Source organism: Myiozetetes cayanensis, unplaced genomic scaffold (genome assembly GCF_022539395.1).
Source record: "Myiozetetes cayanensis isolate MyiCay16 unplaced genomic scaffold, myiCay2020 scf4, whole genome shotgun sequence".
NCBI lineage: Eukaryota > Metazoa > Chordata > Aves > Passeriformes > Tyrannidae > Myiozetetes > Myiozetetes cayanensis.
The window spans coordinates 191,478-205,542 of NW_026087631.1; the positions used below are offsets into that span (position 1 = coordinate 191,478).

The 14,065-nt window shown below is 49.5% G+C and overlaps 1 protein-coding gene across 2 annotated transcripts in view; it reads left to right on the forward strand.

The window, feature by feature from the left end:
• The first annotated feature begins 5,218 nt into the window (after positions 1–5,218).
• The window catches only part of ZCCHC7 (zinc finger CCHC-type containing 7), an 88,681-nt gene continuing 79,834 nt past the window's right edge, over positions 5,219–14,065 (forward strand). The window contains exons 1-3 of one of the 2 annotated variants that reach the window (XM_050329548.1): positions 5,219–5,323; positions 8,330–8,451; positions 10,163–10,883. In XM_050329548.1, coding sequence (XP_050185505.1) covers positions 10,181–10,883 — 703 coding nt within the window. In that variant the 5' untranslated portion in view covers positions 5,219–5,323; positions 8,330–8,451; positions 10,163–10,180. The remainder of the gene's footprint in view (positions 5,324–8,329; positions 8,452–10,162; positions 10,884–14,065) is intronic. The other variant, XM_050329549.1, reaches the window with a different exon arrangement.

Genomic DNA, 14,065 nt, shown 5'->3' on the forward strand with positions numbered 1-14,065 from the left:
GGGCAGGTCCTCCACTTTTGAGCTTCAAGGAGAAGGAGTGGTTCATCATATGAAACTTTACTTACTTTACTGGATCAGGACAGACAAGAACAGGGTTCACATGCCCAGACACACAACACAAAAAACCACCATCAGTTGCAGCTTCTAAATGAAAACAGTGTGACTGTCAGGAAACAGCCTGTGAAGGTCAGAGGCAACTTCCCTGGGCACAGGTAACCAGAAGCAGTTACAATCCACCTCATTCCACAAGTGCAGATAAAAACACAGTTTGACAAGATTGCTAAATTAGGCTCTTAAAGAGATCATTGCCTGCACACATTTAATTGATCTACTTGCATGCCTACATCCTTCAGTCACATCCTCATGTTGTTCCACAGTAGAAGAAAATCACACATTGTTTCCACCATGGCTGGGACTCCTGTGACTTTCCTTAGTGACACTCTTGGATGGTGTGGCTCCTTCCAGCTTTGAATTCTCCAAGGAATGCCAGGTGAAGCTGCAGCTCTTGGAGGCCATTTCACCTCACAGGGTTGGCATCTTGCATAGCTTCTGAGGCTTATTCTAGATCCTTTCATGCTGTTTCCTTCAGCACTCAGAAACACATTTTGGAAAGAAGCAAAGGGATATCATCATTGCAGGGTCCTTTCTGACAGCTACTGGCCCCAGTGGCAGAGCCCCTGAGGCCCCTTCGGTTCGGGGAGAACAAAGGAGGCTGAAGACCCCTCCAAGGAGCAGCACCAGGTTTGCAGAAAGGCTGTACATTCTGGGGTGCCACCTGCTGGCACCTGGACCCCAAACTCACAGGTTACATCTCAGGGAAATTTCCCTCTTCCTTCCCTTTTTTTTTTTTTCACCATGGGCAGGTTTTGGTGCAAGAATGACGGTCGTCACCAGACTCCTGCAGTATGGAAGGCTGCAGGAGACCCAGACTGTCCCCAAGCAGTTGAGGCTTTTGCAAAGTCCCCTGTCCTTGAAACCCACACAGGTCTCCCCTCGGGCTCCCATGGGCCCATTGGTTCTTGCTGGGCTTGTGTAGCCATTTGGCCTCCCTGGACAGGGAAGGCAGGAAGGGAGGGGAAGGGCACTGTGGTGCCAGGCAGCGTTGACGGGCATGGAGAATGGATGCTCCTTCCCCTGCACTGGCACTGGCACTTTTGGTGGGTCTGGGCAAATGGCAGTGGGAAGATGGTACTGCGGCTGCCAGAACGCTCCAGCCCCCTCCTGCGCCCTTCCCCAGGGGACTCAATGTCTGGAGTTGAGTGCAGAGGGTGCCAGTGCCACAGGCACAGCCTTGGCAGCCTGGACTGCACCACGCTGTCCTCACAAAAGACACTTAGAGCACACAGTGTCAGGTCAGTAAGAGAGTGTTGTTCTCAACCCCACTGCTTCCCGCAGCCTTGGGCCCGGATCTGAGATGCAGGAAGGTGCCTCCTGCCACCCTGAACAGCTCAGAAAGCTGTAGGCTGTGGAGGAAGAGGGGGCATTCTCCGGGTACAGAGTGCAGCCCCCCCAGCTGAGCTAAGCACAGCCAGGAATGTTGCTCAGTACCCGCAGTGGGATGCCACCGCCTCGCCTCCTGGCCACATGTGAGCACCAGAACCTCAGGCTCTGTGCTGAGCTCCTCTCTCACAAATGAGTCTCTAGGGCACCAAAGATGGGATATTCAGGGGAGGAGTGGAGCAGTTTGGGCTGGATTCAGGTGCATGGCAGGTAGAGCTTATCATTCCTCCAGAGAAACAGCTCTCAGAAGCAAAGGCAGCAGCAGGACTCAACTGGCTTGAGAGAGAGAGGAGTGCAAGGGAGAAAACGCCAGTGCCTGAGAATCACACCTGAATCACATCGCATGGAACGAAGGCACCTCCGCGTGCTTCTCTGCAGCAGCAAAGTGCCCTGCAGCACGGCCAGGCTGCAGCTGTGCCACTCCCTCCCTGAGTGGATGCAGTTGGTTTCCCTGGAGCTGCGGTGGCCCCTGGGCAGTGTGGGAGAGCACAAGTGCCTGGGGACAGGTGACCTGCGCAGGACTCCTCAGAGGCAGATGCTGACTTTCCACCATGATGCCACAAAAAAACCCCTGACTTCCTTTCAAGGGTAAATCTGGTAAGAACGGGTTCTTGCAAGTGTAAAATACTCTTGTAGTCAGTGTTAAATCCAAACACTCTAATCTTTCTTCTACTGTTTCTACACATAAAAAAAATTTGTTTCCTGGAAATGCTCTGAGGAAAGGTACCTGACCTGAGGTCTTTCCCCAAACATGTATTTTACACCATTTCAGTAGCTCCCTGGCAGGGGCTGATGGGGCAGGACCTACTGGCCACTGCCCAACGCACCACCCCAGCAAGGAGCATGGCAGCCCCAGCTGTGGGCATCGGGCACCTAACCAGGCCAAGGCCATGGCAGGATGGCAGACTGAAGAGAGGTGACAGGGTCAGCAATTTGGGGAATTGGGGCAGACACAACCCCAGATCCAGGCAGTCCATGAGTATCCTCAGGGTTCTGACAGTTGCATAACATTCTGCAGTTCCAGCTCGTCCTTTAATCATCTTTTAACAGCATATGTTTTACCACAATTATTTATATATTTGTGAAGGTTTTGTAACATCCAGAGACATTGTTTTGAGAGGTGTCATAAGATCAGAGCAAAGTACCTGTGCCCAGTACCAGCTAGCACAGCTATGCCAGGTTCCACTTGCTCTCTGCTAGAAGATAAATTCTTTCTTCTTGTTGGTCAGTTTTGTTCACTTCCTTCTGGACCCAGAGCCTAGAGGATCAGAGAAACACATCATTTCACCTTTCAAGAGGCACTTTTTCAGCCCACACACACACGCCTGTGCTAGTGTTCCCAGAGGCAGATCACAGGCTGTAATTACATGCCAGTAATGTTGAAAATAGAGTACTAGCACTGCATTAAGGAAACCCCCAAAGTCTGAAATACCTACAAAAAATTAAATGGAAAATGAAAGTTCTGGGCTCAGCAGACATGGCAGCGCACATGTGTTTGTCTGCACAGGCAGCCCCACCAGCCTCAGGGGAGCAGGGCAGAACAGAGGGGCAGCTCTGCAGCTGCAGGGAGATCAGGAACACTGCTATCCCAGAAGCAGTGGACCTAGATGCAGAACGGAGCAGCTCCCTGCATCCACTCACTTGTCCCTACTCACCTCTCCTGCTCCTTGGAGGCTCTTATTGACTGTGCTGCTACCTGCTGCAGCTCATTCCACCTGTTATGCTCACAAAAGCAGAAGCACACCCTGCACACCCCGATATGACACCATTTGTCAATATTAAATAAGATGTCTGTTTGCCTGGGTGAGGGGCCCTTTCTGATGCAGGCACATATTTACATGGAGGTCCCAGAGCTGAATAGAGAAGCTGTGTGTGGAGGGGCAGCACCTGAAGGGAGGCAGTGCGTCCCTGCTGTGCAGGCACATGCCAACAAGGGCAGTCACCACTGACTGTAAAGGTGGTTCGCAGCATCAGAGTGCTGTATACTGGAGAGACTAGGACCTCTGGGAGCTCACAGAGACAGTGGGGTTGGACCCACTGGGTGCAGACATGTCTGCACAGGGCCACTGGGGACAGCGGGGCACTCACAACTGCTGGATACAGAGTCCAGCCAGGACCTGCATGATATGTGTGCGCCTGCATGTACCTGCATGTGCATGCACGTGTCCATATGATGCTCCCAGGGCTGGAGCACCTCTGCTATGAAGACAGGATGAGAGAGCTGGGGGTGTTCAGCCTGGAGAAGAGAAGGCCCTGGGGAATTAGAGTCCCTTCCAGTGCCTAAAGGGCCTCCAAAAATGCTGGAGAGGGACTTTGGACGAGGGCCTGGAGTGACAGGACAGGGGAAATGGCTTCCCACTGCCAGAGGGCGGGATTAGATGGGATATTGTGAAGAAATCCTTCCCTGTGAGGCCCTGGCACATGTCACCCAGAGAGGCTGTGGCTGCCCCATCCCTGAAAGTGTCCAAGGCCAGGTTGGACAGGGCTTGAAGGAACTTGGTCTAGTGGAAGGTGTACCTGCCCACGTCAGGGGGGTGGCGCTGGAAGGGTTGTAAGGTCCCTTCCCACTCCGTCTGCTCCCGGATCACGCTGCCTGGGGTGCACGGCACGGCACGGACTCAGACCCCGCCTCACACGGAGCCGCGGTCCTGGCACAGGAGCCGGGCACCGGCTGGACTGTGCTGTCGGGCGAGGCGCAGCCCAAACCCCGAGGCCTGCAGCGCCCTTGGGAACCGCCGTTCCCGAGCACCCGATCCCCAGGACACTGTCCCCAAACTGCACCCCCCTCACCCGATCCCCAGCACACTGTCCCCAAACTGCACCCCCCTCACCCGATCCCCTGCACACTCTCCCCAAACTGCACCCCCCTCACCCGATCCCCAGCACACTCTCCCCAAACTGCACCCCCTCACCCGATCCCCAGCACACTCTCCCCAAACTGCACCCCCTCACCCGATCCCCAGCACACTCTCCCCAAACTGCACCCCCCTCACCCGATCCCCAGCACACTCTCCCCAAACTGCACCCTCACCCGATCCCCAGCACACTGTCCCCAAACTGCACCCCCCTCACCCGATCCCCAGCACACTGTCCCCAAACTGCACCCCCTCACCCGATCCCAGCACGCTCTCCCAAACTGCACCTCACCCGATCCCCTGCACTCTCCCCAAACTGCACCCCCCTCACCCGATCCCTGCACACTGTCCCCAAACTGCACCCCTTACCCGATCCCCAGCACACTGTCCCCAAACTGCACCCCCTCACCCGATCCCCAGCACACTCTCCCCAAACTGCACCCCCCTCACCCGATCCCCAGCACACTGTCCCAAACTGCACCCCCCTCACCCCGATCCCCAGCACACTGTCCCCAAACTGCACCCCCTCACCTGATCCCCAGCACACTGTCCCCAAACTGCACTCCCTCTCACCCGATCCCCAGCACACTCTCCCCACAGCCGGGCTCCCGCCTGGGCGGGGGCCGAGGGCCGTGTGGGCGGGGCCGGCAGAGGCCGTGGAGCGGGGCCGAGGGCCGTGTGGGCGGAGCCGAGGCCGTGTGGGCGGGGGCCGAGAGCTTCACGCGGGCGGGCGCCGCAGCGCAGGGGGCGGGGCCGAGGAGCCGTGTGGGCAGGGCCGAGGCGCGGCGGGGGCGGGAGGTCGGAGGCACCTGGGCGGGGGCCCGGACGCACGTGGCCGGAGAGCGGGCCATGACTCGCGGCCACTTGCTGCTCGGCGGGTCCCGGCGCGGTCGGAGTCGAGGGAATTGGTCCCGGGTGAGTCCCGGCATCGGCACCGAGCGAGGGAGTCCCGGCAGTCCCGGGACCGGGTGAGTCCCAGTACCGGCTGCCGACACTGAGTCTCGGCAGTCAGTGAGTGCCGGTACCCGGCAGTGAGCACCGTCACGCTGGCCCCGCCACTGCCCGGTCCCCGGTTCGTCCCCGTGGGCCCCGCTCCCCGAGGCCCCGGCCCCGAGGCCTCCCTTCGCTCGGCGGCCTCAGCTTAGGCCCTTCCCGGCGGTCCGGGCCGGCCAGGCAGCCTCTGCCTGGCCACGGTGTCCGTGTATCTCCGGCGGCGGCGTGTCCCGGTGGCTCCGGCGTGTCGCGGTCCTTCCGTAAGCCCCGGAAACGAGCCCCAGTTCCGAGCAGCCCGGAGCTCCGAAGGAGGGGGCCGGTACACCCGTGTGCCCCTATCGGCGCCCCGCATCCTCCCTCGGCCGCTGCCGGTGCTCGAGAGTGCATCCCCTTCCCCCGCAATCTCCATGCCCTTTCCTCGGGATCTCCATGCCTGATTTGTCCCGCCCACCAGACCAAGTCCGGCCTTAGGATCCAAGGAAAAGCAAATCTCTGTTACTCTTAAACACAATTTGGAAAATGGCTGAAGGGAGAAAAATGTTCTGAAAGGGTCGAAATAAACTTGTAATGTTTTGCTGTTTTCCAGCGTTCAAGTGTGGAAGAGATATTCCTGTGGTCTCTTGAAGGCATAGCTGTCACTAGAAAAACCCTGACCTCTTTTCCAAAGCTTTTCCTCTCTGTTGGCTCTGCATTTAAAGAAAGTCCAGAACAGTCACGTCTCCTCAAACATGCAGTAAATCAGCACAAGGTTTGGGGGTTGTTTCTCATGGTTTAGCTAAAAATCACCATTAGATCATGAAAAATGAGGGCAGGGGCCCCAACCTACCTCCTGATACTTTTCAGTGCTCCGCTGTGAGGGCTCTTCTACTCCACAGGAGGCAAACACAGGTGACTGATGGCCGCACATCTCACCTGTGGCAGTGGAGGAGGGTTGTGCCTTCTTCATCTGCTCCAAGAACAGTGTAGTTGCCCCTGCAAGGCACAGTCAGGTCCAAGTCATGTGTACAGAAACAGAACAGGGGAAGAAAAGCAGTTTCCTGACAATAAACTTACTTTTGAGTATTTTTTTAATGACATTTAGGTTTGAGATTTTCATAACTTCCTAGGATAGCAGGAAGAGCAAAGATGTGATATTTGTTTCAGTCATGTGCTTCATAACAAGAATTTTCTCGTGAAATTCAGGCATTGGAGGGCGCAAAAGCAGTTACAGCAGCTTAAATGAAAGATTTCATTCACTTGCCCTGGAACATTTAAGATCTTTATCGGTTTCATGTTGGCTTTGCCCCTGCAGTGCCTCAGAAGCCTGAAACAACAGGCAGTTTGTGTATTACAAATACGACTAAATTTAAAGCTGGCAAAAGGTTTGACTCCTGCCCTTCTGATATCTGACCCTGTGTTCTGATAGATATTGTGGCAATTTCCTTGGAAGAGCTCTCTTTCCCGTTTTGTTGTTCCTATCTGTAACAACCTGACAATATGGATGTGTTTTGTCTTTGCCTCCCAAGGTGGAAGAGAACACGTTTGCTGTTCTACTTGCAACACAGCCTTTGTCATAAAGTGTTAGGCTTGACTGCAGAGATCAAGCAGAGAATAAGAATTCACTGATGATTTGTGATGGGAGTGGTACACTTGTCTGAAAAGTCACATGCAATGGAAGAAAAAATAATCTTTGTATTTTGGTTTTTGTTTGAGGTTTTTAAGATATATCAGTATTTGAAGTTAAGCACAATGAGCTCTGAAAGGTGTTAGGAGTTGAGGAAAAGCAGTAGAAGTACTATAATTAAGCAGAGGAAACGAGGGCTTGGCAGGGAGAGTTGAGGAATGTGTACAAGAATGACATGGGTAGGGCTGCCCTGGGCATCTTACTGCAAAGCCTTTCTGCAGGTATAGGACACCTTAGTGTCCAAACTGCCTTTGGGATTTTGACTGAGGGAGTCACTGCCTGCACGAAGCTGGAAAACTGCCGTGGATGTTCTCATTAACTTGTTTGTGGTGTTCCTCCCTGCCTCGAGGCTCCAACAGCACCTCCCTTCCAACTGCCTGGTGCTGCTGCCAGCTCCTGCTGCTGCATCAAGTGCAGGATGTCAGGTTCTTAATGGGCCAGACAAAAAGTGCTGGCAAGCAGGGTTTGAAAAAGATTCCTGCCATTGCCAACTGCAGCCATTGGCAGTTTTGTTTGGAAATGGTTAAAAGGAATTCAGATGTCTCTGAGTTTTTAATTTTAACATCATTAGCCTTTTACCTGAAGTGTCCTTACTTAGGGGCTACCACTAAGGCAGTCAAGTGCTTTTGAGGAAGGTTGTGCTCTGGATTCAGGTGGGAGTGGAATTCCTCTTGATGAAGGCATTGGATTCTCCTGTGGCCAGTGGTTTGAAGTTTGGGGGTGTTTTTTTAAAGTAAGGCACATACACTTAAAGTAGGATGTGTCAGTGTGTTGTTGCTCTCCCTGCAGCCTGTCTTACCTATCAAATCAGGTAAGACTTTGCAGGACTAATATTTTTTATGTGACTTTCACACTTAGACATGAGGGGTGTCTTTGTGATAGTCCAGTTGGTAGGGAGATAGATGTGGCACTTAGGGACATGGTTCAGTTGTGATTGTGGCTGGGGCCATGGTGGGACTCAATGACCTTAGGGTCTTTTCCAGTCAAAACATTTCTGTGGAAAGAGATAATTGCCCGGTCTTTGACTGGCAAAAGGAAATCTGAGTTCCAGTCAGGTCTTTCTCTGGATATCAATATGAAGCCAGTAAGAGACTGCTTCACCCTGACAATCTGCAAAACAGCACAACTTTGTCTGTTGAGCTCCTCTTCCCTTTCCTAGAGGCTGTCTGTGTCTGATGCCAGGTCCCTGACACGGCTGTTTCTCACTCCTAAAGAGGTGGAGAATGGCTGCAGCCTGAGTGTGAGGATGATGAGCAGTGGAACTGAGTGCCTTCATACCATGTTGCAGTCCTGACATTGGATGTTTCTTGTTTCCCAGTGGCCTGCTGTACATGCTGAGCAAGAGGAAGAGCCCTTCATCATCCCAGTCACGTGTGGACCTGAGAGGAGGAGCAGGAGAAGCCATTGTTTGACCTGAGCTTCTGGGGAGGATAGATCAAAGTGAGTGTAGTGCTTGCTGCCTTTCCATGCTGTTGTCTGTGCTGTGTAGTGTCTGTGAGTCATCTCCTCAGGTGCTTGAGAGCCATCAGTCTTGTCCAGCTGCATACTTTCAGCAATGGTCCCCACTTACTGACTGTATCTACTGGGTGACAGGGGGAAGGAAGCAGTGCTTGTATTCAGTTGGCTTTTTGAATATCACTAAAAATAGTTAATTTCTTATATTACCATAAGTCTCTTTTCTCATACCCCATAACCACAGGTTAATCTTATGAATATGCTTGATTGGAGCTTTATTCTCGCCCCATGGGTGACCTTTTTGAAAAGGTGACCCCATGTGAAGCTGAGAAACATATTGAAGTTTCTGGGCTTCATTTAGTTTGTCAGATGCTTTTCTGTCTATTTATTTACTACAACCGTTCAGATGACCAGTGTTTAACTTTTTCTTGCTATCTACAGCCTCCAAAGCTAAGTAGTTCTATGTAGTTGGTTTATTGCATCTATTATCAATTCATTCTTTCTTGTTTTCTTTAGCATATTGGGTGCTGTATTTACCTAGGAACCTGGGTGAGAAAGGCAGAGCCTTCACAAAAAGAGCCTTTGGATTCATCACAGAAATTACTTCTGTACAAAGCTCACAAATCTGAATTTTTGTACATGCATATGAGTATGTGTATGTAAACATTACCATGGAACTTTCTTCCACAGCCAAAAAACTGAAATCTGACAGTTTTCATGTCTGAAAAAAGCTTGTTGTTTTCCCTGGGAGTAACTGTAACACAGAAATACAGACAGACTTTTCAGAGGAAGTGTTTTCTCTGCTTTGTGCATCATGTGGTCATGTACATGCAGTGAGATATTCTCAGAATGAGGCAGAGTGACTTTAGTCTCTGTATGGCCTGTCTTCCTTGACAGAAAGCAGATAATGAGCTCAGTATAGTGTCGCCCTTGGGCCGGGACTACCGGATAGCTGAGGTAGGAAGGAGCTTCTGACATTTTCAGCCCTCTCACTCAAAGCAGGGTGACATGGACCAGTTTTCTCAGGGCTGTGTCCTGCTGAAGTCTGAACATTCTTGAGGATGGAGGCTCCGCAGCTTTTCTAGGCAACATAGTTAGGTTGAAGTGAAATTCCCTGTATTTTCTTATTTTGTGTCTATTGCCTCTTATCTTGTTGCCAGATGCTACTTGGGAGAGCCTGGCTCTGTCATGTTTGCTCGTCCTGCCCCAGGTGTTTGTGAGCATGGATAGATCCCCCTGAACCTCCTCTTCCTGAGGAGGAGTGGTCCCAAGTCTCTCAGCCTGGCCTTTCACAACAGATGCTCCAATCCCTTAATCATCTTAGTGGCCCTTTGCCACACTCACTCCAGTACATCTGTTTGTGTTGGAGAACCCAAGCCGCACACAGCACTCCAGGTGTGGCCCTGTGAGCGTGGGGATGATCTCCCTTACGTGGGAGCACAGAGCACGTTAAATGCCACATGCAGAAGCCAGAGTAGTTGAGCTGAAGTAGTAAGAACAGTTAAGCAAATGCACCCTGAAGTAGCCTTTGCTGTTATGGATTTGAGCACAGATTGCTGTTCAATCTGCTCAGTATGATGTGCTGTGCACAGAGCTCTATCACTCACCCAAGCAATTCCAGGTAGACCAGAGGTATCATTTGAAGGATTGTTTTGGGCATATGACCACTCTGACAGAACCTTTTGTCTTTTTGTAGACACAGACTCTTTCCAGAATGTTCACTGGATATGACGATGCTGAGGATTCTGAAGTGTACGAAGATGAACTTTATAACGAGGAGTCATCCAGTGAGCAGAGTGTTGACAGTGAGGTGGAGTTTCATCTCTATAGCCAGATCCACTATTCCCAGAATCTTGGAGAAATCAGCATGCTGGAAGTTGACAAAGAAGCTGATGTTGCAGAAGTCATGGGTCATAGTTCAGTTCTAACTGAGAAACAGGATGAAAACAAGAAACCTGTTTCTTGTCAGGATGAAGAATTCACTAATGGTGGTGCTCAGCTTTCAGATGATTCTGAGATCATTGTCCTATCTGACACACCAGATGAAGTCAGCATCTACAAAAGCAAAGCAAAGAGGTCAAGAAGCCTTTCAGCTCAAGAAAAAACACACATCCACCCTGTATCCTCCACACCAAGTCACACCAAAGCTACTGGCTATAATGCCCTTTGTCCCCCTGGATCAGGTGCAGGCATGCCAAGGCAGAAGAAAAGCACTACTGGGAGGCCTAGCCCAATCCGTTCTACTGGAGCTGAGGCCATCCACGAGGTGTTGGTAATAGACGACAGCTCAGAGGAGACGAGCTTGATCTCTGACAGTGATAACGTCGAGAGCTGGATGCTTTTGGGAGCGGGTGCAGATGACAGGGATGGAGACATCATTTTGAACCTTGAAGGCTGCGCCACTCCTGTCAGCGAAGGTTAGTGCTTTTTTCTGGCTTATTTGTTCTTCTGTTGTCTGTTCTTGTGAGGGAAGATTTCTCTGCAACGATCCTGATGTCAGTGTTTGAAAAGAAAGATAAACAGAAAGCAAGTATGTGATGATGGACGCAATGCTGTGGTGAATGAAATGGCCATTATTTGTACCATTTCAATACCTTTATTTCAGCAGCAAGACATATGAAAGACAGCATTTTTGCTGGTAGAAATTTAGAAGTGATATCAGAGTGGCTTGTATTGTGAACTTTACAACTTCCCAGTGTATTTTGTATCTCTAGGAGTGTATAATTCATGTGTGCTAGACCAGTGACCTTGCAACTTGGGACAGGGATGAGTGGTAACAAGAGGGGGCAAGGGGCAGAGGGAGATCTGAGTGTTCCCCCTGCTTGAATTCAGCAAGTCACTGCCCCCTCAGGAGTCCGGTAGTTTGGGCTGTTGATCTGAAATTGACTCTCATTTCTTATGTGGATTCTAAGCTAAATAATTCAGAGAGATCCCTCCCCAGCCACTAGACTAACCTCTTACATTTTGGTGGTTTACAAAATTCTCTTCCACATTATGGTGAAGAAAGTCAGTGAACGTGTCAGTGTGACAGAGTGTAGGTGTTGTGTTTGTAACAACCATGCAGTGTGATACCCACCATGTCACTTGCAACTGAAAACTCTGTTAGATGATCAACAGCATTTTCTCTGGCCCACCGGTTTCCTGGAGGACAACCATGACCCAATCAGAGGCTGGAGAAAGAAATGAAAGTTTATTCATAAAGTAAAGTAGACCCTACTTTAAAAAAAGTTTTAAAAAAAAACACTTCATAATTTTACTTAGTGCACACGTAAGTGAGGCAGTTTTGAGTGAAATGGAAAGTTTTGCAGTGCTGACACCAGTGGAGTTTTTTGTTGGGGTGTCTTAATCAGTGCTGCTGTTCATGTACTGCTGCTGAGCTGTTTGAGAGGAGAGAGTTGAGGAATGGTCTTTGCCTTCTTTTCGGGTGAAACACATGTTTCAGGGTCATAAATGTGTGATAAACTTCTGCTAGAGCTGTGTAAGTTTTTACATAGCTAAGCACACTGATGTGCATTCGATCACCATGCCAGAACCCCTGGCAGCCACACTGTGCTTGAAATTTATGTAGTTTTTTCTTCTCTATAAATCTTTAAAATGCAGTTTCTAAGAATTTCCTTGTGGGTGTGCCAGTGCTCACTGAGGGGAGGCTGTTAAAAACAGCACAGGAGGTTAGTACCAGGGGATAGTTTTGCTAACTTACATCATGTTTTTATGACAAACCTTGTAATGTTTCTGATTTGTAGATCTATTCATGGATGTTGGCAGTAAGCAAGCCACATCCAGAGTAGTCAACAGGAGCAGGATTTCCTTGTGCTGTATGAATGGGTCACACTATCCAGAACCTATTGGTTCTGTAGGTAATGTAAACAATTTTTAAGGTGTTTGAGCGAGAAGACAAAGGCAGCCACACGAGGCTCATAAATGCGCCCACTCTTTTCCTATTCTGGTTTTTATTTTCAACGCTAGGCCAGAACCCTTTCCAAACCCCTCCTAGATTCTGGTGGATGGGATTCAGGTAGCTCCCGTGTGTGGAAGTTTGGTTCAGCTGCTCTTTTTCTAATACATACAGTGATGAAAGTGCAAAGACATAGGCTTAGAATAAATTGTGTTTTATATATGTATGTGTAATGAAAAGCCAAAAGAGCATCAAAATAGCTGTAGAGAAGAAAAGCCATAAATCTTCCTAATGTACAGTAACTCTAAATTATTTATTGAGGTTGTGCAGCACTGTATCTCCCTTTCTATAGACTATAATATATAATATAGACTGTATTATATAACTGGTCTTGTGGAAGATGTCCCTGCCAACGGCAGGGGCTTGGAATGAGATGATCTTTAAGGTCCCTTCCCATTCAGGGATTCTGTGATTCTATAAATGACTGCTTTGCTGAAACATGAACATAAAAATTTAATGTTCAAAGAAATGCATTTTAAAAATACGTGTGTGGGCAAACTATCCTCTCAAAATATTCTCTGCTAATTCATTTAAATTGTTTTGAGACATACACAGTTCTATTTTCAGGGTTTCTAAAGAATGAGATCAGGTGTTTTGGTGATGACAAATTATGTAAATTATGATTTTTGAGCCTGTGGTATCAGTAGGGGTGGTTGTAATGTATAGGGACTGGTGAGGCCCTGCCTTTCTTTTCTCCCCCGGAACTTCCTGTGACTGTACACGTGACAGACCTCCCATAACAGTGTCATGGCATGTCCAGTGTCCAGTTTACTTCCTGTGAAAAAGGGAACCAAAACGTGGACAGTTCTCTGACCCTGAAAGCAGCTGGTTGTGTCAGTTTTTTGATGAGTCTGTTTTCATGTCTGAGTTCCTGAATAGAGATGCTGATTTTCCACTGGAGTCCAAAACAACTTTTCAAGGAAAGGAATTGAGTATACCTCCTTATTCTGTTCACTCCTCTACTCCTCATTTACCTGACCTGCTCTTGTCTGACAGCCTTATTATTTTTAATATTCACTGTAAACAGATAATACTGTCTTGATGTCTCCGGTACACAGAGAGTCTTTTCCTCACACAGCTTTCCAGCTCCAGTCACCAGTGTCTACTGTGATGGAAGATGTCCCCTTGCCATGGGACATGAGCTCTAGGCCCTTATGGCAGATCAAAGTTCACTCTTTGGTCCTCAGCTGCCATCCTGAGGATTACAGCCATGAGCACCAGTGTTCCATACAGAGATGTGAGCCTTCCTTCACCTCTCTGACCTGCTTCCCTGTGGCTCTAGGTGCCTTCCACATGTTATTTTTGCTTGTCTAATACCACACTAAACCACAGAGTATTTGTGCCTGTATTTCTGTGAAAAACGTGATTTCTCTGCCAAAAGGCAGGTACCAGTTTGTTTCCACCTGGCTGCCGGTGGGCTTCCTGGTGTGGCTTTCAGAAAAGTGTGGGACAATGCTGCTGGTTGCTCTAGTTAAAGGGTCCTGTCAGTTTCACATGCTGTTTCAAAAATGGGTAATTCAGCAGATCTAGATCTTTGGTATTATTTACCTCTCTTTTTTTTAAGTTTAAGTTCAGAAGAAAGTGTGCAAAGAAAATCATGACAAACTGTGCTGTGCACTAAATGCAGATAATTAATTTTCAGTG